Source organism: Procambarus clarkii, chromosome 23, assembly GCF_040958095.1.
Source record: "Procambarus clarkii isolate CNS0578487 chromosome 23, FALCON_Pclarkii_2.0, whole genome shotgun sequence".
In the NCBI taxonomy this organism is placed as follows: Eukaryota; Metazoa; Arthropoda; class Malacostraca; order Decapoda; family Cambaridae; genus Procambarus; species Procambarus clarkii.
In genome coordinates, this window is record NC_091172.1 from 38178957 (window position 1) to 38203045 (window position 24089).

The window sequence follows — 24089 nt, forward strand, 5'->3', positions numbered from 1 at the left end:
CGGAGTTGGAGCCCCTAAGGCAGTTCGTTGTTGACGTCCACCTCGTTCTGGTAGCTCCTGCGACGTTGCTGGAACCATGTGTATTGGCATTTGCCTTTCTATTGGATAATTTCATTAACGTGGAGAGGAGGGACCTGCTGCATGGGTAACAGCTTCTCCTCCATATCTACCTACCCAGGCTTTGCGCCCTGGAGAGGGCACTCCAGCTTCGCCTCACAGCGTCGAACCAACACGGGAAACGACAGTCTACCGGTTTTAAGTCTTCTGCTCGATTGGCGAAGAGTGTGACGCCAGGGGTTGCTTCCGACGGTGGGAGGGGTCATCGCGCCCCACTGGGCAGCTACCGCCCGCCTCAAGCTGGGCAAACCCCAGCCAATAAGGTGTTGCCTCGCCACGGTCCGTTAACCTCACTTGGTGCGTGGGGTTTAGGGTTTAAACCGACAAGCGGCCCGACAACTTTGCACCAAGCAATACCAAACCAAAGAAGAAAATATCAACTTCCCTAAAGCTGGGCACATGGAACATCAGGACACTGACACCAGGTTTCTCTGACGACCTGCAAGAAATCAATGACGCCCGAAAAACAGCAATCATCGATAGAGAGCTGAGTAAACTGCAGATGGATATTGTTGCTCTCCAAGAGACCAGGCTCCCTGAATCAGGATCTGTGAGAGAGAGGACCTTCTCTTTCTTCTGGCAAGGATTACCACCTGATGAGACCAGAGAACATGGTGTGGGGTTTGCCGTCAGGAATGCACTGTTGGGACACATTATGCCATCGATGTGGGAAACTGAACGAATTCTGTCTCTGCAACTGCACTCCCAAACAGGACCAGTCAATGTAATTAGTGCATATGCACCAACCCTGACTTCTCCAGCAGAGACAAAGGAAAAATTCTACGATGACCTCAACCGAGTCATAGCGAGAATCCCTGTAAAGGAGTCACTGTTCATCCTCGGCGACTTCAACGCCAGAGTGGGTGCCGAGCACAACATTTGGCCCACTTGCCTGGGTCAATTTGGCATATGGAGGATGAATGAGAATGGGCAACGTCTGCTAGAACTCTGCTGCTTTCATGGTCTTTGTGTCACCAACACGTTCTTCGGCACAAAGCCTCAACACCGAGTATCTTGGAGACACCCCAGATCCAAGCGCTGTCACCAGCTTGACCTGATTCTTACCAGGCGTGCAAGTCTACCCAGCGTCAAGATTACGCGTAGCTACCAGAGTGCTGTCTGTGACACCGACCACTCCCTGGTATGTAGCAGGGTCAAGATGCAACCAAAGAAGATTCATCACTCGAAAAGGGCGGGCAGACCTCGCATCGACACTACCAAGACCCGCAACCAGGACAAGGTGGAAGATTTTGCATGCGTGCTCGAGGAAGCTCTTCCTGGCCCAGCCGGGGTCACTGCCTGTAAAAGATGGGAGGACTTCAGAGACGCTGTGTTCAACGCTGCCATTTCCACCTTTCGCAAGAAGACCAGCAGGTCGGCAGACTGGTTCGAGGCTCACTTGGAAGAGATGACACCTGTCATCGAGGAGAAGAGAAACGCCTTGGCAGCCTACAAAGCCTGCCCAAGTCAGTACAACTTACAGATTCTTCGGGCCGTCCGCTGCAAAGTGCAGCAGAGCGCCAGGCGATGTGCCAACAACTATTGGCTCCAGCTCTGCTCCCAGATTCAGACTGCAGCGGATACAGGCAGTGAAAAGGGAAGGTATGATGGCATCAAGCAGGCCCTCGGCCCAATCCAGAGGAAAACCGCTCCTCTGAAATCTGCCACTGGCGAGGTGATTCAGGACCAGACACTGCAGCTGAAGCGCTGGGTCGAGCACTATTCTGAGCTATACGCCAGGGACAATGTGGTCACCGAAGACGCCCCGAGCGCCATTGAGCGTTTGCCTGTGTTAATGGAGCTCGACAGCGAGCCGACCCTCGAAGAACTCAGCGATGCCCTAGACTCCCTTGCTTCTGGTAAAGCTCCTGGCAAAGATGGCATTCCTGCTGAGACCTTGAAGTGCTGCAGAGGTAGCCTGCTCATGGCGCTGCATGAAATTCTCTGCCTCTGCTGGGAAGAAGGAGAGGTGCCACAGGACATGAGGGATGCCAACATCGTCACGCTGTATAAGAATAAAGGTGACAGGGGCGACTGCAACAACTACCGTGGAATCTCCCTCATCAGTATTGTCGGAAAGCTGTTTGCTCGAGTCGCATTGAAGAGGCTCCAAGTACTTGCAGAGAGAGTCTATCCAGATTCACAATGCGGATTCAGAGCTGACTGGTCCACCATCGACATGGTCTTTTCCCTCAGACAACTGCAGGAGAAATGCAGGGAACAGAAGCAACCACTTTTCGTAGCCTTCATAGATCTGACGAAGGCCTTCGACTTCGTCAGCAGGGATGGCCTGTTCAAGAACCTCCCCAAAATCGGATGCCTACCCAGGCTCCTCAGCATCATCAGATCTTTCCATGAGAACATGAGGGGCACCGTGGTCTTTGATGGCCTAACATCAGACGCCTTTGACATCCGAAGTGGAGTAATGCAGGGCTGCATACTGGCTCCAACCCTATTCGGGATTTTCTTCGCAGTTATGCTGCGGCACGCCTTCGGATCTGTCACGGAAGGCATTTACCTCCGGACCAGGTTGGATGGAAAGCTCTTCAACCTCGCCAGGCTGAGAGCCAAGATGAAGGTTCGTCTTAGGTGTCTACGCGACTTCCTTTTTGCCGACGACGCAGAAGTCACTGCCCACTCAGCCGAAGATCTCCAACGGCTCATGACCCGCTTCAGCGAGGCCTCTCAGGCTTTCGGACTCACCATCAGCCTGAAGAAAACACAAGTCATGGGACAAGGAGTGGACTCCCCACCTGACATCGGCATCTCCGATTCCAAACTGGAAGTCGTTCACGACTTCATGTACCTGGGCTCCACAATCTCTGACTCCCTCTCTCTTGATACGGAGCTAAACAAACGCATCAGTAAGGCATCTACTACCATGTCCAGACTGACAAAGAGAGTGTGGGCTAACAATAGGCTAACTGAGTATACTAAGATTCAGGTTTACAGAGCCTGTGTCCTGAGCACTCTTCTTTATGGCAGTGAGTCTTGGACACTCCGCGCCCGTCAGGAAAGACAGCTGAATGCCTACCACATGCGCTGCCTTCGACACATCTTGGACATCACCTGGCAGGACAAGGTGACAAACAACAACGTCTTGAGGAGAGCAAGAATCACTAGCATGTACACAATGCTGAAACAGAGACGAATGCGCTGGCTCGGGCACGTTGTTCGAATTGGCGACGGCAGGATCCCAAGGATCTCCTGTATGGAGAGCTGTTGCAAGGAAAGCGTCCAACAGGCAAGCCCAGCTTCGGTACAAAGACGTATGCAAGAGGGACCTGAAAACCATGGACTTCGATCTTGCTATATGAGAGACACTGGCTGCAGACCGTTCAGCCTGGAGGCAGTCTGTTCAAAGAGGTCTCTCCAAGTTCGAGGAGTCACTTGCCAAGGAATCGGAGGCAAAGAGACAGAGAAGGAAAGCTGGTAGCCAGGAAGACAGACCAGAATCGAACTTCGTTTGTGCTCGGTGTGGGATGGACTGCCACTCTCGGATTGGCCTCATCAGTCACACCAGACGCTGCACCAGGATTGACAACTAGGGCGCAACTCCATAGTCTCCCGAGACTGAAGGATGCCTACTACTACTACTACTATAATGACATCCATCCTACTCGACACCCAGCTGAGGTAATTAATCACCTTAAAACAATAATTTCCTCATTTAAACTTGTTAGCAGGTCAGTAGTGTGCACATTAGTGCAACCTCGTCAACTAAGTCGTAATAATCGTTGGGGAGTAAGTCCAGAATATTACCAAAGGGCTGCCAAATAAATAAACTTTCGGATGAGGAAAACAGTATGATTGGATGCCACTTACATTCAATTTACAGCCAGACCATACAGGCAAACCTGGCAAGGGATGGTATACACCTGTCAGGTGAGTTTAGGTCATATGTAGTTCACAAATTGATCAACACAATCAACCATCATAAAAGATTGTGGCTAGCAAGCCAAAATTAACTATATATTTTATAGTTTTACTTGTGTGTTCAAGTGCACATTTATATATTATAAAATCTAAAAAAAACAAAAACACAGCACATATTCACATTACCGCACCATTAATTAATTTACGCCCCCTTTATTAGGTAGGAATTTAGGCTGTGATTGTGCTGAGTTTTGTGCAAATGCAGACTAAATAACTTAGTAGGTTCTTTAGTAGAAATTATTTCAACTAGTCTTGAACTAGTCAATAGCGCATTATATTATTCATTATTGTGCTGACCCTGCAACAGGGTGGGATCCAAGTACCTTATATTCATTATTGTGCTGATCCTGCAACAGGGTGGGATCCAAGTACCTTATATTCATTATTGTGCTGATCCTGCAACAGGGTGGGATTCAAGTACCTTATACTGACTCTGATTACAGTATATATACATATGTATTTAAATCATTTTGTGTATTTACTATTTGCATATATAAATTTTGAGTGCTGCTGAATGTTCACTATTACATCAAATGGTGATAATGAAGAGAATTTCTAATTGTGACATTCAAGTATTGCTCAAAATTCTTAGCTGCTTGTTGTTAGGTAGATGCATTTAACTCGGAATGAGGAAGAGTGCAACTTAGCCAGAATAATTTAGGCTATAATCAATTTACTTGCCAACTAATGAACAAGTACCCAAGCTACATTAGCAATACCTATTCAAGTCCTATGAAATTTGGACTTAAAGCCACCATGGCTACTCCTGAAAAATTAAAGAGAACCTATATTGGCCTTAAAGGCCATTTAACCAGACTGATTAATAAGTCTGAAACTTTATCTAAAGAAACTCCCATTGATTACCATCAATTAGAAATATCATTGAGAGTAGCTGATCTCAAATTTGATCAAGTCAGATCTACAATCAGGTTTTATCTTGATATACTGAATGCAGCAGAAACTGATCCTGATAAAACCGATCAAACTCTAGCTGAGACATCTCAATATGAAGATGACACTCAAGATAAGCTTAATGTACTATGTAATATAGTAAGTCATCATAAATTCAATGCAAATAATACTGTGTGTCAATCCAGTGTACAATTACCTGAGGTTCGTCGACCTACTTTAGACTTACCTACATTTGCAGGACTGGATGAAGAAAATTGGGACACATTTTGGACTTCATTTTAGTTCATATACATGCAAAACCTTCTCTTGATAAGGTTTCTAAATTCTCTTACCTAAACAGTCTTCTCAAAGGTGAGGCTTAAAAGGTCATAAATAACCTAGCTCTTGCTGAGAGCAATTATGAAGAAGCTATAAAACTACTAAAGTGGAACTATTGCAACAAGGAGTTAAGTATAGCTAACCTATATTATCAGTTAGTGGATCTGAATGCACAAAGTAACCGACCAGACTCACTTCAAAGCTTCAGGCTAGAAGTATAGTCTCTAGTGAAGGCCTTAGGTACTAAAGTTCATGTACCAGCTTCCGAATGGTCAGTTAAGTTACTTTTACAGAGGAAATTACCTCGAAATATTTTAGCAGAAATCTGCTCACACTATAAAACAGAGTTTCTCACTCTCGAGCAAATATTCGAGGGGTTAAGAATAACGGTCAACAGGTTGAAAACTCATGATAAGATTAAACCTGAGTCTAAGCAACCTAGTACTGACAATTCAGTTAAACCAAAATCGACTTTGAACAAGTCTAGTAAATTCAAGCCTAGGACTGCTCCATCCACGGGAAAGAAGAGTGGTAACATAGGTTTTATTCAGTATCTCCCTCTGAGACTGTAGTTGACGTGTCTGCCAAGAAGACAAACTCAGCAAGAGAGAGAAAGTGTTTGTTCTGTGAACAAGAGCATGTCACTTATAAATGCAATGTTTATCCTAATTTTGATACCAGGATTAAACGCCTACAAGAATTACATATAGTGTATTGTGAGGACTAATAATAAACAGAAGCTCCCCTATGACTCTGTAATATCCCCATTGGCTAAACTATTATGTATTAACGACAAGACCTACCATTAATGTATGATGACTTACTGTAAATATGTAGCTCTTGTAATGGCACTTTCTCTGTAACTAGCTGACATTGTATCTATAAGGTGTGAAGGATTGAAGAAATTGTTTATGTAATAATCTAAGATGAGCACTGATAAAGACCTTTTGTGCCCTCTGTAATGCTTTTGCGCTACCGCTCAAAGGATGAGTATGGGGTGCACAATAAACTAGCCGCCTTCGGCGGCAACAATCAATCAATCAAGAATTACATAGATGCACCAAGTGCATGGGTTCTCATGACCCCAGTAAATGTGTAGTCCATCTACGGTTGTGCAGTAGATGCAACAAAGGTATGCATCATTATGCCTTATGTAGAAATACATCACAATCTACCACACCTCGGGAGGATTTTATGAATTCTCCCACATTTCAATACTGCAAAGTACACCAAGAAATTAATGTACTTGCAACTGAGTCAGGCAATAATACTACTCTGCCTACAGCTCAGCTTAAACTAATTAATAGGAAGTATAGAGTCAATACTAGAGGTCTTTTCAATCAAGGATCACAGAAGACCTTCATCACACAACAGTTAGTTGAGCAGTTGAAATTAAAACCTGCCAAACGTGTGAAATTAAGTATCTCTGGGTTCTTGACTAACAGTGGACCTCGTGAATACCAAGTAGTCAAGGTATTAGTACGACTTGGATCTTCCACTAATTCAATATTAGCGGAAGTAGTGGATAAGCTTCCTTCAGACCTGCAGGTCACAGGACTCGTTCACACTGCGAAATATCTCAGACGTAACCGCATTAGGCTAGCGTATCACAAAAAAAATTCTGACCGCCTCACAGACATTGGTATCCTAATAGTTGCTGACTATTATTACAGATTTATAAATGGATGCACCCGACAACTAGGGATGAATTTGTTGTCATTTGCTGGAGGCAAATTGCTAACAGGACCGGTGCTTTTTCAGCAAAAATCTGTGTCAACCAACAAACAATCAAACAATACAATAGTGGCGTGACTAGGCTTGGAACAGTCACCCCTACATTTCAGAGAAATATCTGAAGATAATGAGTCTGATCCACCTGTATATCGTCTGTGGGATTTAGACACTTTAGGTATTGTCCTTGATAAGCCAATCCCTGATGATACGTGGACTTACAGCAATATCTGGACACAGTTGTCTATATAGATAAACAATACTGGGTGAGACTACCATGGAAGTTGAATAATCCCCAACTTCCAGTGAATTATTTCATGGCAGCCTCCCAATTAAAGTCTCAATTAATACGGCTACAGAAACAGCCTGATAAACTGAATATGTATCATCAATTAATTCAACAACAACTCGACAGTAAATTCATTAAAGTTGTTGATAATGATGACCGAAAAACAGGTTGTTCTGTTATGGTGTTGGTCAGACAAACAATCTTCGTCCACATGGTTTTATTCTCCGCCAGTAACAACAACAAAAAACATTATCAGGTACATGAAATAGTATTAACAAGATCATAAACAAAAGGGCATCTGCTCCAAACATGCTACCTCCATCATATGTAGTACTCAATCCCAACATTCCTCCTCTTTTAAATAAACTCAATCCCTACAGGTTAAGTCTATCAGGCGGTCGTATGACTCTTCCTGATTTTCTCAACTGGGAGTCCTGACCCGTTACTTCTGGGAAACATTCTTCTGAATTACTCCTTGTAGAGTCCATAGGGTTAACTGTATCCCCATTACCCTCTACTGCCCCTTGCTCTGCCTCCCGGTCTCCTGCAGGTGCTGCTATCCCTTCATTATAAGGATGGGTATCACTAGTTGCCCCACCTGAAGGGTCTTCAAAATTCCCTGTGAACCTTGGCATGAGCTGATCGGCATGCCTTTTCCAATTAATGTTCCCAAAACTCTGCACTTGCACAGTGAAGTTCCTGCGGCCTAGGACCTCCCTAATTTTCCCTTCCACCCAGGGCTTTCCACTTCCAAAATTCCTTGCATATACTGCATCCCCCTCATTAAACAACAATTCCTCTCCCTGAGCCAACTGACTGGCCAAGCTAGTTACCGATTTCTCTTTATTGGGATCTGTCTTTACTGCTTCCATGTGCACTTTAAAGTGTCTATTAAACAGTATTTCAGAAGGAGATTTATCAGTAGTAGAATGAACAGTTTTCCTTCGATTATATAAAAATCTACAAAGCCTTGTATTAATAGTACCTTCCGTAAACCGCTTTAACCCTTCTTTCAGGGATCTCACTGCTCTCTCTGCTAGACCATTTGAAGAAGGATTATAGGGGGCAGGTGTTACATGTTTAATACCATTTTTCCTAAAAAAATCCTCCATTTCCACAGAAACAAAATAAGGAGCATTGTCTGACACAATTATGTCTGGCAATCCAAAATTACAAAATGTTTTCCTTAGTAATTCACAAGTTACAGATGATGTGATGGAATTACACACATGCACATCCAGAAATTTGGTGTATGAATCCACCACCACTAGGTAATATTTATTATCCATAGGTCCCGCATAATCTACATGAAGTCTAGACCAGGGTTTTCCAGTGCATGGCCAAGAAAGTACTGGGGCCTGGGGTTTCTGATAATTCTTAAAGCAAATATGACAATTTTTTGTTACCTCAGCAATATCCTGGTCTATTTTGGGCCACCAAACCCAACTTCTAGCTTCTGCTTTCATAGCATTTATGCCATTATGGCCTACATGCAGCTGTTCTAAAATCTTACGTCTCAGTTCCCCACGCACCACCACTCTATTCCTATACAAGAGTACATCCTGGTGAATACTAAGGTCAGCCTTCACTGCAGCATACTCTGACAATAACAAATTATCATTCCAACCATATTTGACATTTTTCAACAACAGACTTATTTTAGGATCTCTACCAGTTGCCTTCCTAATAGTCTGGAATGAAATATCCTCAAAAGACATAGATTCCACCAGGTTAACATACTCCACTGGAATACTGGAATTTAATTCTTCTGTCACAGGCAATGTACTTAATGCATCAGCTACTACATTATCCTTGCCTGGCTTAAACTCTAAATCATACTCAAACTGAGAGAGTAGTAATGCCCATCTTTGAATTCTAGCATTGGCATTAACTGGAATCTGCTTACCTCTGCCAAACAATCCTAGCAGGGGTTTATGATCTGTTCTAGCAAGAAATTTCCTCCCCAGCAGAAAATACCTCAGTTTTTTTTCCAGCATATACCAAAGCTAAGGCTTCTTTATCTATCTGAGAATAATTCTGTTCCGCAGGAGATAATTTCTTGCTAGCAAAATATACTACTTTATCCTGACCATCTACTTCCTGTAATAATACACAACCCACTTCTACTGGGGAAGCATCTACCTCCAGTTTTAACGGGAGTCTACCTGTAAAATTAGTGAGCACTGGAGAATTGATCAATTCCTGCTTAATATTCCTGAATGCCTTTTCCTCTCTTGCTCCCCACTTAAATCTAGCCCCTTTTTTCAACAATTCATACAAGGGTGCTAATTTTGTTGAAAAGTTCTTCACGAACTTACAAAAATATGTAACCATCCCAACAAAAGACTGTACTTCCCCAACTGATGTTGGGGCTGGGGCATCTATTATAGCAGCTACATTTTTGTGAGAAGGAGTAAAGCCCTTACCTGAAATATGGTACCCCAGATGGCCTTGGTCTTCAACGTTGTTTTTCCCTTATTAATCTTCACATTGTGCTTTTGCAAAAGATTCAAAACTTGTTCTAATCTAACATCATGCACTTCCTCATTCTCCCCACATACAATAATGTCATCTAAAAAACTAGCCACACCTTCAATGTTAACTAACAACTGGGACATGAATCTCTGAAAAATTGCTGGAGACGAGGAGAGTCCAAAAGGAAGTCTTTTATACTTAAATAACCCCTTGTGGGTATTAATCACTAACAATTTCTGGCTCTCCTCCTCTACAGGAATTTGCAAGTAAGCATCTTTCAGGTCAATCTTAGAAAAAATTGCTCCCTTGCAGACCACTGACAACAACTCATCTATCTTAGGTAAAGGGTACTTCTCACAGTGTATGCGGTTGTTCAGTTCTTTGAAGTCTGCACAGATTCTCAAGGATTTCCGATCTGCCTTCAACACTGGTACAATTGGGGCTGCCCACTCACTATGTGTAATTGGCTCAAAGATGCCTTCTGCCACATGCTTTTCCAGGGCTGATTCTACCAATTGCTTGTAATGAAACGGCACTGTTCTTGCCTTGAAAAATTTAGGTGAAGCCCCACTTTTCAGGTGAATTTTTGCCACCAATCTATTAATTGGCTTATTTGCCTCCACTGAATATTTGTCTAACATTTGTTCGGCACTTTTAATTGTTTTAACTATCGACAATTCATCTAGGCCCGCCAAGAAAATTCCCACTTTTTCCATGAGATCCTTACCACATAGGCTAGGATTATGTGAATCCACTACATAAAAATCCTGGACAATTTCTTTTCCATTATAACCTACTTTTGCCGACACCTTGCCATAGACCTTAATCGGTACATTATCATAAGCACTTAAAGATTTTTTACCTGGTTTTACATTCAATTGCAAGGTATCTGCCCAATCTCTAGACAATGTTGACACTGCAGCACCAGTGTCCAGTTCCAAGGGAACTAACTTCCCATTAATTACAAAATTCACCACTTGTGACTTCACTGAACATACCTTTTCTTTCACCGAATATAGTCGGTTTTCCTCACCTGCAGCTTCTTCAGACTGGTTACCTTCCTCTACTGCCTTGACCACAGTACCACTACCTCTTCTTCCTGCATTCCCTGGTCGTCTCCTCTCCCAGGCCTTGTTGTTCCTGTTCAGATATTCCCTACACACTCTCTGCAAGTGTCCCTCCTAGTTACAAAAGTTGCATATATATGCACGAAACTTGCACTTGCTACGTATGTGCTTGTATCCACAGTGTGTACATCTGGTCTGGTTCTGTACGACCATAATTTCCTGAGAAGAAGTCTTACTTCCAAAAGCCCTTTCCAGGTTCAATATCTTCTACAGCACTGTCCATGAAGTCATCGATTGTAGATCCAAATTTTCTGCCACCAGGTTAGGGAAATAAGTCTCCTTTTCCACTGCCATGAACAACTGGTCCCGAACCCTGCCGTCCAACTGTGCTCCGAAGTTGCAGTGGTTAGCCAAAGCCTTCAATTCTGCAAATAAATCCTGTACGGATTCCTGCTGCTTTTTCGTCCTCTTCTGGAAATCCATCAAACTCCTGTGATATGATTGTTTCACCCCATACTGACGTTTAAGCAAAGCAATCAAGTCTACATAGGTCTTCGTGTGCGGTAGCTCAGGTGCACACAAATTTCCGAGAACACTATATGCTTCAGAACCCAGTGAAACTAAGAGTACCGCTTTCTTGGTGGCGTCCTCCTTAATCTCCTGGTACTGAAAGTTTGCTTCCAGCAGGCTGAGCCACAGGTCCAACGAGATCTTGGCAGTGTTTAACGGCTCGATTGACATGGTAGCCATGGACCACGGTGTAGCACACTCCACTGTTATATGCGAAGCGTCCACTCGTCCACACGACGTACCCAGCACTGTCTTGATCCTCACACCACGTCTCGTACCCAGGCTCTCTGCCAGCGATGTTTAAATCTCGTCGTCACTGTTATGGTTTTGGTCAGACAAACAATCTTCGTCCACATGGTTTTATTCTCCGCCAGTAACAACAACAAAAAACATTATCAGGTACATGAAATATTATTAACAAGATCATAAACAAAAGAGCATCTGCTCCAAACATGCTACCTCCAACATCTGTAGTACTCAATCCCAACACAGGTCACTATCTACCCCATCACGCTGTAATGAAAGACTCAGTGACGACACCAATATGTATCGTTTTTAACTGTATTGCCAAAGTGAAGGCAAACAGCGTGTCCTTGAATGAGTATCTAAAAACTCGACCTAGCCTAACACAAAAGCTATGTGACGTATTATTACGAATCCGTACTGGTATTTTTGCTTATACTGCTGATATCAGTAAAGCTTTCCTTAGAGTAGGCTTACAAGAGGAGGATCGTGATTTTATCAAATTTCTCTGGATTAAGGATCCACTGGATCCTGACAGTAATGTCATAACCTACAGGTTTGCCTCTGTGCTATTCGGCGTGACCTCTTCACCGTTTCTACTTCAAGCAACGTTAGATACACATTTGAAGAAGTCAAATAGCCCTTATAAAGCAGAAATTAGTGGCAACTTGTATGTAGCCAGCTTCCAGGGTACCACTAACGCCAAATTTAAATTGGTAGAAATTTACCATGAGGCTAATTGTGAGTTGCTAGGAGCCAATATGCCACTACAATCATGGGCTTCAAACAATAAACAATTAAACCAGATGATCGAGAAAGAGTTTCCTGGTTATCGGGTACCTAAGCAATTAAAAGTTCTGGGAGTGGAATGGAACACAGTTACCGACGAGATGAATGTCAAGTCAGTACAAACGAATAATTCAACCCTTACCATGAGAAAATTACTCTCGTATCTCAGTCAACCATTTGACCCTTTGGGCTTATTTAGTCCTATTTTAATAAGGGGCAAACTCCTCATGCAAGAATGCTGGCAGAAAAATATGGGATGGGATGATCCGTTGCCAATTGAGTTGCAAGATAAATGGCAAACACTCACAACGGATTTCAATCAGTTAGGTGTTTTTAAATTTCCTCATAATGCTTCAGGACAAAACTTACCCACGAATTTGCACGTCTTTTGCGATGCCTCTGGTAAAGCGTATGGCACTGTAGCCTACTTAGTCAATAATGCACAATCATTTTTACTCACATCCAGAGCAAGAGTTGCTCCAATCGAGAAGAGATCTTTACCTCAAATGGAGTTGACTGCAGATTGCTGGTGAGAGTAAGATTGGCTCATTGCCTGACCACGACACTCAATAATATTCACTTTGGTGAGATTGTAGTGTGGTAAGACAATGAGGCAGTCTTACAATCGTTAAGAAACAATAATAATAAAACTCCTTACGTCAGCAATCGTCTTAGGGAAATCCATGAATTATCTGCAGGATTTAAACTCAGACATGTTCCTACCAAGGACAATCCAGCAGATTACCTTTCGAGAGGTTTACCATTAAAAGAGCTGATCAAGTCTCCGATGTGGTTTAATGGACCTTCATGGCTTGTTAGTGGTCCGTGGCCTAAACAGAAACCACAAGTCATAGTGACCAATATCACTACTCCCATGACAGACCCGGAACCTCATCAGACCTTAGCTATTAACCCTCACAATTATTCCAACTTGAGTAGTTACTAAGAGTAACGGCACATGTATTTGATTTTCCTGCGAAGATAGGAATCAGACATAAGTTTCCCAATCCTATCCTCTATTGGATCAAACGTGCACAGCAAGAGACGTATGGAAGTGAATATGAAACCCTTCCAGATAAATTAACCAAGTCTCTAGGTATCTGGTATGATGCCAACACCTATAATATATTAATAATTATCATAATAATATTATTATTATTCAAAAATTAGATTATTCTAATATCTGTATTCATATGATAGTCATCCACAAATGTAATTATTCATTATGCAGTGATAATTTCAAAACTAAAATAGCTACCCAAATATCATACCCCATTTTAAGCAGAATTGTACGTCTGACAGCAAAGCAGATAAGCTGTTCAAGTATTCATGAGATAGTAAACTGTCCTCACATCCATCAAATAGCAGCCCATGTGGAAAATCTTAACTCGTAATGTAAATAATATTTAATTAACTGAAATAGAAATATTCGAAGGACCACCCTCTTTGACAAAAGAGGGAGGCCACTTTTCGCGCTTGATATTAAGATCACGAGATATTAGCCCATCCAGATCTTGACTCAACGTACGCCGGTATTAAACTGCAATGGCGTGTGTTGGCGTCGCTCCTACCACGCTTCCGTTTTCCGTTTTCAAAGCATATAAGGTGCGTATAAGACACCACCAGGCTGCACCACAATGGCGTTTTATATCACAATGGCGCTCCTTCTCTCTCCCTCTAACCCGTCTCGTCCGTGTAGGTGCGGATATGTTTTATAGAAATGGGAAATTCTTATCCTTATAATTGCTTTACTAAATGAGACGATAACACAGGGGTTTACATTATAGGAAATTTAATGTTATATAAATTCACGTCATGTAATAATTAATACGAACAGAGTTCTTATTACACGAGAAATGGAAGGAAATTTCTGATTCCACCATGACGATTTATTATAACAGATAAACTGTTAGATAGTGGTGATATCAGCTGATAACACGCTAATATCAGATCACTGATTGCTATACTGTCAGTTAATAATTCACAGAGGGAATACTGACAGAGTGAGAATATTACTTAATTCTCTAATATGTAGATAGTATTTATACCTCTGCGAAATTGTCTGACGCAATACCGCCATTCCTAGTAGGAAGAATTTGTCAGATGACGCGCAGTAGGGGAAAATATAAGTTTCAATTAGTACCACATGTTAGTAAATGCTATACTTAGCATACAAATGATAATTAAATGTTGGTCTATTTCCAACATAACTCGGGGGGGGGGGGGGGGGAAACTCGGGTCGCAGTTCAATGTTGAGTACTGACATACCTTTGCCCTGAAGTTATATCATAAAGTTAGTATGTTCGTACGTTAGTACACACATAACGGATGTCCCGAAACTGTTACAACAGATAAGACTCTAAGTCTTCATAGGGATCTTATACTAAATGTTGAAACATCAAATTGTTAATTTATTCAGAGTTAAGAACTCTCTAAAGCCTACAGTAGACTCAGTGACTTGTGTCACTATGATGAGTAAAACTTATGTTACTTAGTCACAGAATGGTTCTGTAAACTCAGACATATTTTCAAACTAATGATATAATGGTATAATCTGTAACCTACATGGTTAGATATAAGAAAATATAAATGTTAAATGATTAAATCATTCAAAATTTAGGAGACTTTGAATCCACAGTGAGGTGAATGTTCAGGGTCACAATGACTTGTAACTGGTGAGTTACTGAACATTAACCTATCACTGTATCATCACAACTTCCTTAAATCGAATGATGAATTATCTGTTCTTAGTCAGAGCTAAAGTACTGTTTAAGTTTCCGTTTACATTGTTGAGCAGCGGCTCTAAGTGGCCGTGTGCTCTGTGGGACAGTATCACTGTTCTCGGAAACTGAGGGTAAAGTTGTCTCTGTGGAAACTTCATGTTCAGCTAATTCCAGAGGTGCCAACTTTCCCAAGATCTTTAAGGTAGTAGTGCCTGGACACTGAACCTTAACTATTCTTAGGATACCTTGGTGATCAGGATGAACCTCGACAATCTTGCTTAAAGGCCAATCTGACCCAGGTCCATCACTTTCAACCAGGACTAGATCTCTCGGTTTCAGTTGAACTTTATTATAGGGGCTTGTAGCTCTGTAATGGTACTCTCTCAGAGCAGTGAGGTATTCACGAGTCCATATTTCAGATAATTTTGCTATTACTCTCGAAAGATGTTTATAGCTTTCCACCAAGTCGCTTCCTCTAACACATGAGGGGTCAGCTGGCTCCTCATCTGCTAGAGATATTAGAGGACTCAGAAGACCACCATGAATCAGATGAGAGGGACTCAAGGGTTCTCTCTGGGAGAAGTCATCTGAAAGGTAAGTTAATGGGCGATTGTTGACTCGTGCCTCAATTTCGGTGACAAGGGTCTGCAGTTCAGGGAAACTAATTTTCTGTCGATGCAAAGCCTTTCTTAGGCATTTCTTGACAGTTCCCAACATCCGTTCATCAAACCCACTTTGCCACGGGGATCTTGGAGGTATAAATTTCCACTGGAACGGTCTTTGTTTCAGTACAGACTATACCTCAGGATGGTTCCATATTTCTCGTAAGCAGGCTTCTCCGGCCACAAAATTTAACCCATTGTCGGAAATCATTGATTTGGGGCTGGATCTGAGTGCAGCAAATCTACGAAAGGCTTGGATAAAGGCTTCTGCACTCATGTCAGAAGTCACTTCTAAGTGTTCGCCTCGTGTAGTTGCAAATATAGGTTTCCACCGGAATTCTATCTGGAATGCCTGTTAGAATTAAAGCTCCTGTGTAATCGACACCTGTGGTCTCAAAGGGACGAAGGTGGACAACTCGCTCCTTAGGAAGTGGTGGAGGTCCTGCGTAAGGACACACTCGAGCGTCGTACCTCCTGCAAATTACACAAGATTTAATAAGTAATTTGACAGTTTGGCGACCTCGGGGAAGCCAAAATTTCTGCTTAAGATCGGTGAGAGTGTCCACCACGTAAAGTGCCATATTGATGGTGACGTAAAACTATAAGTTTGGGTACGTGGTAAAAGTATTGGATTTTTAGTATCCAAGTTAATTTCTGCATGAAGCAGACGTCTTCCACGCCTTAATATGTTGTAATCATTTGCATCATACCAGATGCCTAGAGACTTGGTTAATTTGTCTGGAAGATTCTCATATTTACTCAAATAAGTCTCTTGTTGAGCTCGTTTAATCCAATATTTGATATGACTGGGAAAGCGATGCCTAATTCCTATCTAATTGAGAAAATCAAATACATGTGTAGTTACTCTTAGTAACTAGCTTAAACTAGAATAATTATGAGGATTGATAGCTAAGGTTCGTGGAGGTTCTGGCTCCACCATGGGTGTTGTGATATTGGTCACTATGACTTATGACTTTTGTTTAGGCCACTGACCACTAATCAGTCATGAGGGTCCATTAAACCACATATGTGCCTTAGCTGGCTGTTTCAATGTTAAACCTCTTGATAGGTAATCGACTGGATTGTCCTTAGTAGGGACATGTCTCAATTTCAATCCGTTCTCACACTTTCTTACAGTCAATATTGACTTATTAAATACGTGCATATGTGACATACTAAACATACTAGTTTACCTTGAAAAGCTTCATAGAAAACACCGACCTTACCTAACCTTTTTAGTATGTTAAGATAAGCCTCTTATTGCTTCGTAATTACAATTATTACTTAACCTATACCTATAATAGGTTAAGTAATAATTGTAATTACGCAGCAATAAGATGCTTATCTTAGCATACTAAGAAGGTTAGGTAAGGTCGGTGTTTTCTATGAAGCTTTTCAAGGTAAACTAGTATGTTTAGTATGTCACACATGCACGTATTTAATAACTCAATATTGACTATACGAAAGTGCGAGAACGGGTTGCTCAATTTATATCCAGCAGATAATTCATGTATTTCCTTAATGCGGTTACTAACGTAGGGAGTTTTTGTTGTCTCATTGTCTGACCACACTACTAATATCTTACCAAAGTGAATATTACTGAGTGTCTTGGTCAGGCAATGAGCCAACCTTACTCCCACTAACAAGGCAGTAAGCTCCATTTGGGGTAATGACCTTTTAATTGGGGCTACTCTTGCCTTTGAAGTAAGTAGAAATGACTGTTGTGTATTAACTAGAGAGGCTACTGCGCCATATGCTTTGCCTGAGGCATCACAGAACACATGCAAATTTGTGGGTAAGTTTTGTCCTAAGGCGTTAGGAGGAAATTGTATTATGAGTCCCTGTGTCCAGTGGTTGGAAAAGACACCATGCTTTAGACTTTGATTAAACAATTCTAGCAAAGAGCTATTTGGCAGCTCAGCAAGTACTCTCATGATGTTGTATGTGATGCCATCCTCTCCAGGAGAGGTAGCCTTACCTTTCTTGAGTGCATTTTTAATTTCAAAGGGGGTTATGCCATAGTTATCGTCAGGCCCTATCTCACTACAAGCAATTTCAATATTGAAGTTACGATTCATTTTGGTACTAGCCAGATGGTGTTGTACATCTAGGGACAGGCTGCTTATACTGGCAGTGCTTGCATATTGTTGAAGCAGCATGTCGGCATAGTCTACAGGTGAATGGTGATCAAGTTGATGACTGCTAGCACGAGAAATCTTGTTAATTTTATTCCACATTCGGGATGAGGATGTTGCATGATTGATGCCTTGCAAAAACTGTTCCCAGTGCTGGTTATACACCTGTTCCTTTAGCTCTTTAAACTCTCGGCTGGCCTTAAGAAATATGTTGAGGGTGTCAGTTGTTTTATGTGTTTTATACTGCTCAGCTAGGAATAGAACTCTGTCATGCAGGGGCTTAAGGCGTGAGTCAGTGAACCACCTCTGTCCCTTTCTCACTGTTTAAGGTCTTGTGGATTTTACAATATTGTGATAAAAAGCTGTTACTTCAGTGACCAGGTCCTCATATAATGCACTGACAGTAGTAAAAGAGTAAGTATTGTACCATTCGGAAATGTGAAATTTGAAGGACATGTGTAAATTTTCAGGGATATTAATTATTTTTTTTCAAAGCTTAGGGGTTTGACATTATTGATAGTGTATGAACTGAATATGGCAAAGTGATCACTAACTAATTCGTGAACAATTGATCCTCCGACAGCATTATCAATGAGACCGTGACCAATGACATAATCAAACCTGCCACCCAGGAGGTGTGTGACGTTAGCGGAGTCAAAGTTGAATATGGACATGTTATTGTCTTTTAAGTATTTTACAAAGATCCTGCCATTCCTGTTTGTTTTGGTGTCACTCAGGCGAGTGTGTCTGTCATTAAAATCACCCATGACAATGGTTTGAGAGTTCTTGGTGATTTTTGGAAGAGAAGCTTCCACCATTTGATCGCACCTTACACATACATTAACTAAGTTAATAAAGCCGGTCGCTGTAGCAATCTTGAAACAGCTGGTAATATGAGTTGTCACTTTTGTGGTTTTTAACATGTTTACACACTAGGTTACTTTTAACATTCGTCAAGATACCGACATCATGTGAACCAACATTTGAGAATGCTACATAACCTGAAAGTTTGGGTGGCGTTTTATTTTTTTTGTGTTTGCAGTGTATGGTTCCTGCAGACACAGTAAATCAATGTTGTTGGCACCAGCGTACATCATTAGTGCTTGCAGTGTATGGTTGCTGTAGGCACAATACATCAATGTTGTTAACACCAGCGTACATCATTAGAACAAGCAGCCTCCTTCACACGCTTCTCACATTCCACGTGAGAAATTTAAGAGTGAGTTGGTCGTGGGGTAATGGTATTCATAAACCTGGTGAAGAGAAGTGTTTACAGGTTTCACAAGTTGCAGACTATTGCATACAAGTGACAATTGTTCAGAGTCATTAATGGCAAAGAGTTCTTTCATCTGTGACAAGGTCAGTTGTTTGCCTCATCTTTCCTAACATTTACAATCATTTTGTGGGATATCTGGGGCTTGACTCAATTTATTCAATTATTAAATTAATGAAATCAATTACGAAGGACCACCCACTTTTAAGAAAAGAGGGAAACTAATAAAAAGTGATCATTAGAAACACAAGGAAGAACCAGTGTCTATGGCTAAATATTAGGAAGCATAATCACTTAAATAATTAATGGACTGTATAGTTAATTAACTTAAATCAGAGCCTCAAACACCTACATTGGGGGGGTATTGCTAGAACTTCATATACGTCTAGGAACTAGTGTGGTTCCTGCACCAGTTCATTGTTTAATAACTAATCTTGTGACCAAAATATTAAAGAATCTATAGAAGATTATCACCAGAAATTATAAAGATTATTAGCATTAGAAATTAATCATCTAAATAAACACAGATTATCTCCAGTGTACATGACGAGCATCCAATTAGATAGAATGATGAACAAATAACCAAATTTGGAGTAATTAAATGTGTACAAAAAAGTCTTAGCTTTAAGATGATTTCTATGACATCATTCACGCCTTTTCCTCGTGATCTCAGGAATTCCTCGTAGAAACCCTTAGAGGTGAATAACATGAAGGTAGGTAACAGCTCGTTGACTCCTCACATACGAGCTGTAATTTAAGGGATATTACGTAGCATTGAACTAGGCTACTTATATCTCAATATTCATGAAATATAAATTAAACTTAGTGTGGTACTAACGTTGGATTTGTTGTAGTCGTTCGATATAACGACAAGCTGCCCCGACATATACAATCTCTAATGATGCATCAAAAAAGAACTATATACTTATCTAAGGGTGCAAATTCTGTTGAAGCTTGCCGGTATCGCGTCTCAGGCTCAAACTTCCACAATGTCGTACACGTGGTTGATAGCTTGGCCTAAATATCGACGCGTTATTAGTTGACCGAGCACTGCAGCTCACGTAGAATAATAATAATTCATTCTGGGTTGAGTACCAGTGTAATTCTTGCTGATAATCTCAACGTCACGTGTCTCAGACTCTGACGCCTAGACCTTTGTTGCTCAATTCCGCAACACGAGTCCACCACGCCACACACACAATGGCGTCTCCCCTCCCCCAACCGCGTCCCCGCATTCGCCACAGAAATTATTTATCACGAATAATATTATTTCGCGTAATTGTGGCTGAAAGACTTTAATAAAGACTGGGTTGTAATTCTAGGGAGTTAAATATTATTACTTTCTCGTCTTATGGTAGTAAACAAGAAATGGAGAAGATTTTAGTTTTCTCCATGGCATTCACGCGTGATGGTAAAATTATTACTTGATAACAATTGTAACTAAAAACTCTCAATTTAGAGTTATTTGGGAGTTATGTTATCCATAAATAACTATCACACGGAATACTGATGATTTTAGAGAATCACATTCAATTCTCTAACACACTGGCTATAAATGTGTTTAACTAGATATAATCTGACACAATACTGGTGCTTGGTTTCGTAAGAATTCCAGTATCCATATGCAGATATAATAGTTCATGTGAACATTACTGTTAGTAAGTTTTAGTAACTACAGTAATTAGTATATTTTAATACTAATTTATTATAATACAATAGTATTGTATTAGTGTTGGAAATTTCCAACACAATTCATGTTCATCAAAATTCATAGGGACACAAGAGGTATTGTTTGTAATGAGTTCTTGAGCGCATTTGCTTATTACAGTTAAGACACTCGGGTTTTTTATGTTACACTCGCCACAGCAGTACTTACAGCACTGGAGGAAGGGTCAATACTTGCTTGAGTTGTGTCAACACTTACATCACTAGAAAGCATTTCACTAGAGACTTGGATGGTCACTTCACTCCTTGGGCTGGCGAGAGGTTCGCTTGAACACTGCCTTAGGGTGCCCATCTTGATCTTAGCATAAATGCTGTTTAGATCATTTTCAATGTGCGTGAGCATTTCTTGGAGCTTACAGATAGTAATTTCAATTTTACTCATGCGTGCTGGAAGTTCCAGCCCTCTGCAGGCTGGTGTCAGGCTTCCCAGGTAGGGGAGGGAAGGATGCCAGGCTGTTGGTGTCAGGAACGGTGGTGGGGACATCCCGGGAAGGGGGGAGGGGCGGGCAGGTGTAGTGGTGGGGTCATCCTAGGTGGAGGGGTTGACTGGGGTGGTGGGGGGTTGCCCCACTGTGCTGTGGGGAGGGGGAAGCTTGTCACAGTCCATGTGCCAGGCGGTCACACCCTACCTTGAGGCTACCTTGAGGTGCTTCCGGGGCTTAGTGTCCCCGCGGCCCGGTCGTCGACCAGGCCTCCTGGTTGCTGGACTGATCAACCAGGCTGTTAGACGCGGCTGCTCGCAGCCTGACGTATGAGTCACAGCCTGGTTGATCAGGTATCCTTTGGAGGTGCTTATCCAGTTCTCTCTTGAACACTGTGAGGGGTTTGCCAGTTATGCCCCTTATGTGTAGTGGAAGCGTGTTGAACAGTCTCGGGCCTCTGATGTTGATAGAGTTCTCTCTCAGAGTACCTGTTGCACCTCTGCTTTTCAACGGGGGTATTCTGCACATCATGCCATGTCTTCTGGTCTCATGTGGTGTTATTTCTGTGTGCAGGTTTGGGACCAGCCCCTCAATTATTTTCCACGTGTAAATTATTATGTATCTCTCCCGCCTGCGCTCAAGGGAGTACAGATTTAGGCTCTTTAGTCGGTCCCAGTAATTTAGATGTTTTACTGAGTGGATTCTAGCAGTAAAGGATCTCTGCACGCTCTCTAGGTCAGCAATTTCTCCAGCTTTGAAAGGGGCTGTCATTGTGCAGCAGTACTCCACTCTAGAGAGCACAAGCGTTTTGAAAAGTATCATCATCGGTATAGCATCTCTAGTGTGAAAAGTTCTTGTTATCCAACCTGTCATTTTTCTTGCAGTTGTGACGGCTACTTTATTGTGTTCTTTAAAGGTAAGGTCTTCCGACATGAGTACACCCAGGTCCTTTACATTGCCTTTTCGTTCTATGTTATGATTTGCCTGCGTTTTGTACGTGGTTTCTGTTTTTATATTTTCAATTTTTCCGTAGCGCATGAGCTGAAACTTATCCTCGTTGAATACCATATTATTTTCTGTAGCCCATAGAAAGACCTGATCTTCATCTGATTGGAGGTTTGCCGTGTCCTCTATGTTGCCAACTCTCATGAAAATCCTAGTGTCATCTGCAAAGGATGATACAGTGCTATAGGTTGTGTTCTGGTCTATGTCCGATATGAGGATGAGAAAAAGTACTGGAGCAAGCACAGTACCCTGGGGGACTGAGCTCTTCACGGTTGATGGGCTAGATTTTATTTTGTTGACTATTACACATTGGGTTCTGTCAGTCAGGAAATTGTAGATCCATCTGCCTATTTTCCCGGTAATTCCTTTTGAACGCATTTTATGTGCAATAACACCATGGTCACATTTATCAAAAGCTTTTGCGAAATCTGTGTAAATTACATCAGCGTTTTGTTTGTCTTCCATAGCATCTAATGCCATATCATAGTGGTCCAGCAACTGCGACAGGCAAGAGCGCCCTGTTCTGAAACCATGTTGTCCGGGGTTATGGAGATGCTGTGATTCCATGTATTTTGTGATCTTACTTCTTAGCACTCTCTCAAAAATTTTTATGATGTGCGATGTTAGTGCTATCGGTCTGTAATTTTTTGCCTCTGCCTTATTTCCTCCTTTATGGAGTGGTGCTATCTCTGCTGTTTTTAGTATGTCAGGGATAACGCCAGTATCTAGGCTTTGTCTCCACAGAATGTGAAGGGCCTGCGATAGTGGTTTTTTACAGTTCTTGATGAATATGGAGTTCCAAGAATCCGGGCCTGGTGCAGAGTGCATAGGCATACTGTTTATGGCTTCTTCAAAATCTAGTGGGGATAGGGCGACGTCTGATATATGATTTGATGTTGGTATCATATCCATGAAAAATTCATTTGGGTTATCAATCTTTAGTGCATTTAATGGCTCACTGAAAACAGAGTCGTACTGCTTCCTCAGTAACTCGCTCATTTCTTTGTTGTCATCTGTGAAAGTTCCATCTCCCTTTCGCAGGGGCCCGATACTAGATGTGGTTTTTGATCTTGATTTTGCATAGGAGAAAAAATATTTCGGATTTCTCTCTATTTCACTGATGGCCTTTTGCTCTCTTTGCCTCTCCTGGGTTTTGTATGATTCTTGTAGCTTGAGTTCAATTGTTTCTATTTCTCTACCTAACCTTCTTCGCCGTTCTTGAGATAGGGTGCGACTCTCAAGTTGTTCCGCGATTCGTTTTCTTCGCCTATATAGGGAACGACGTTCCCGTTCCAATCTGCATCTCTTTCTCTTTTTTCTTAGGGGTATGCGGTTTGAACATATCTCTAGTGCTACTGAGCTTATTTTTTCCAGGCACTGGTTCAGGTTTGCATTTTCTAGCTGTTCTTCCCAGTTTATTTCTGTGAAGTCCTGGTTTATTTGCTCCCAGTTTATCCGTTTATTATTGAAGTTGAATTTGCTGAAATCTCCTCCACCGGGAATCTGGACTGGTTTTGAAGGTCCATTCCCCATGGTTGTCAGAACTTCAATTAAGTTGTGATCTGAGTAACAGGTATTTGTAATCATTATGTTCCCGATCAACTCATCATTATTAGTGAAAATGAGGTCCAGCGTGTTCTCCTTCCTAGTTGGTTCTACTATTTGCTGGTTTAAGGCAAACCTATCGCACATCCGTA

At 41.8% G+C, this 24089-nt stretch overlaps 2 protein-coding genes across 2 annotated transcripts; one reads left to right on the forward strand and one right to left on the reverse strand.

Annotated features, from left to right (window-relative positions):
- Positions 1–11933: 11933 nt before the first annotated feature.
- LOC138367826 (uncharacterized) lies at positions 11934–13393 on the forward strand. The gene is made up of 2 exons (XM_069329804.1): positions 11934–12742; positions 13111–13393. The coding sequence occupies exons 1-2, from the start codon at positions 11934–11936 to the stop codon at positions 13391–13393; spliced, it is 1092 nt and encodes a 363-aa protein (XP_069185905.1).
- Positions 13394–15194: 1801 nt separating this feature from the next.
- LOC138367827 (uncharacterized) lies at positions 15195–15887 on the reverse strand. The gene has a single exon (XM_069329805.1). It carries the CDS (start codon positions 15885–15887, stop codon positions 15195–15197), a length of 693 nt encoding a protein of 230 aa, XP_069185906.1.
- Positions 15888–24089: the final 8202 nt, after the last annotated feature.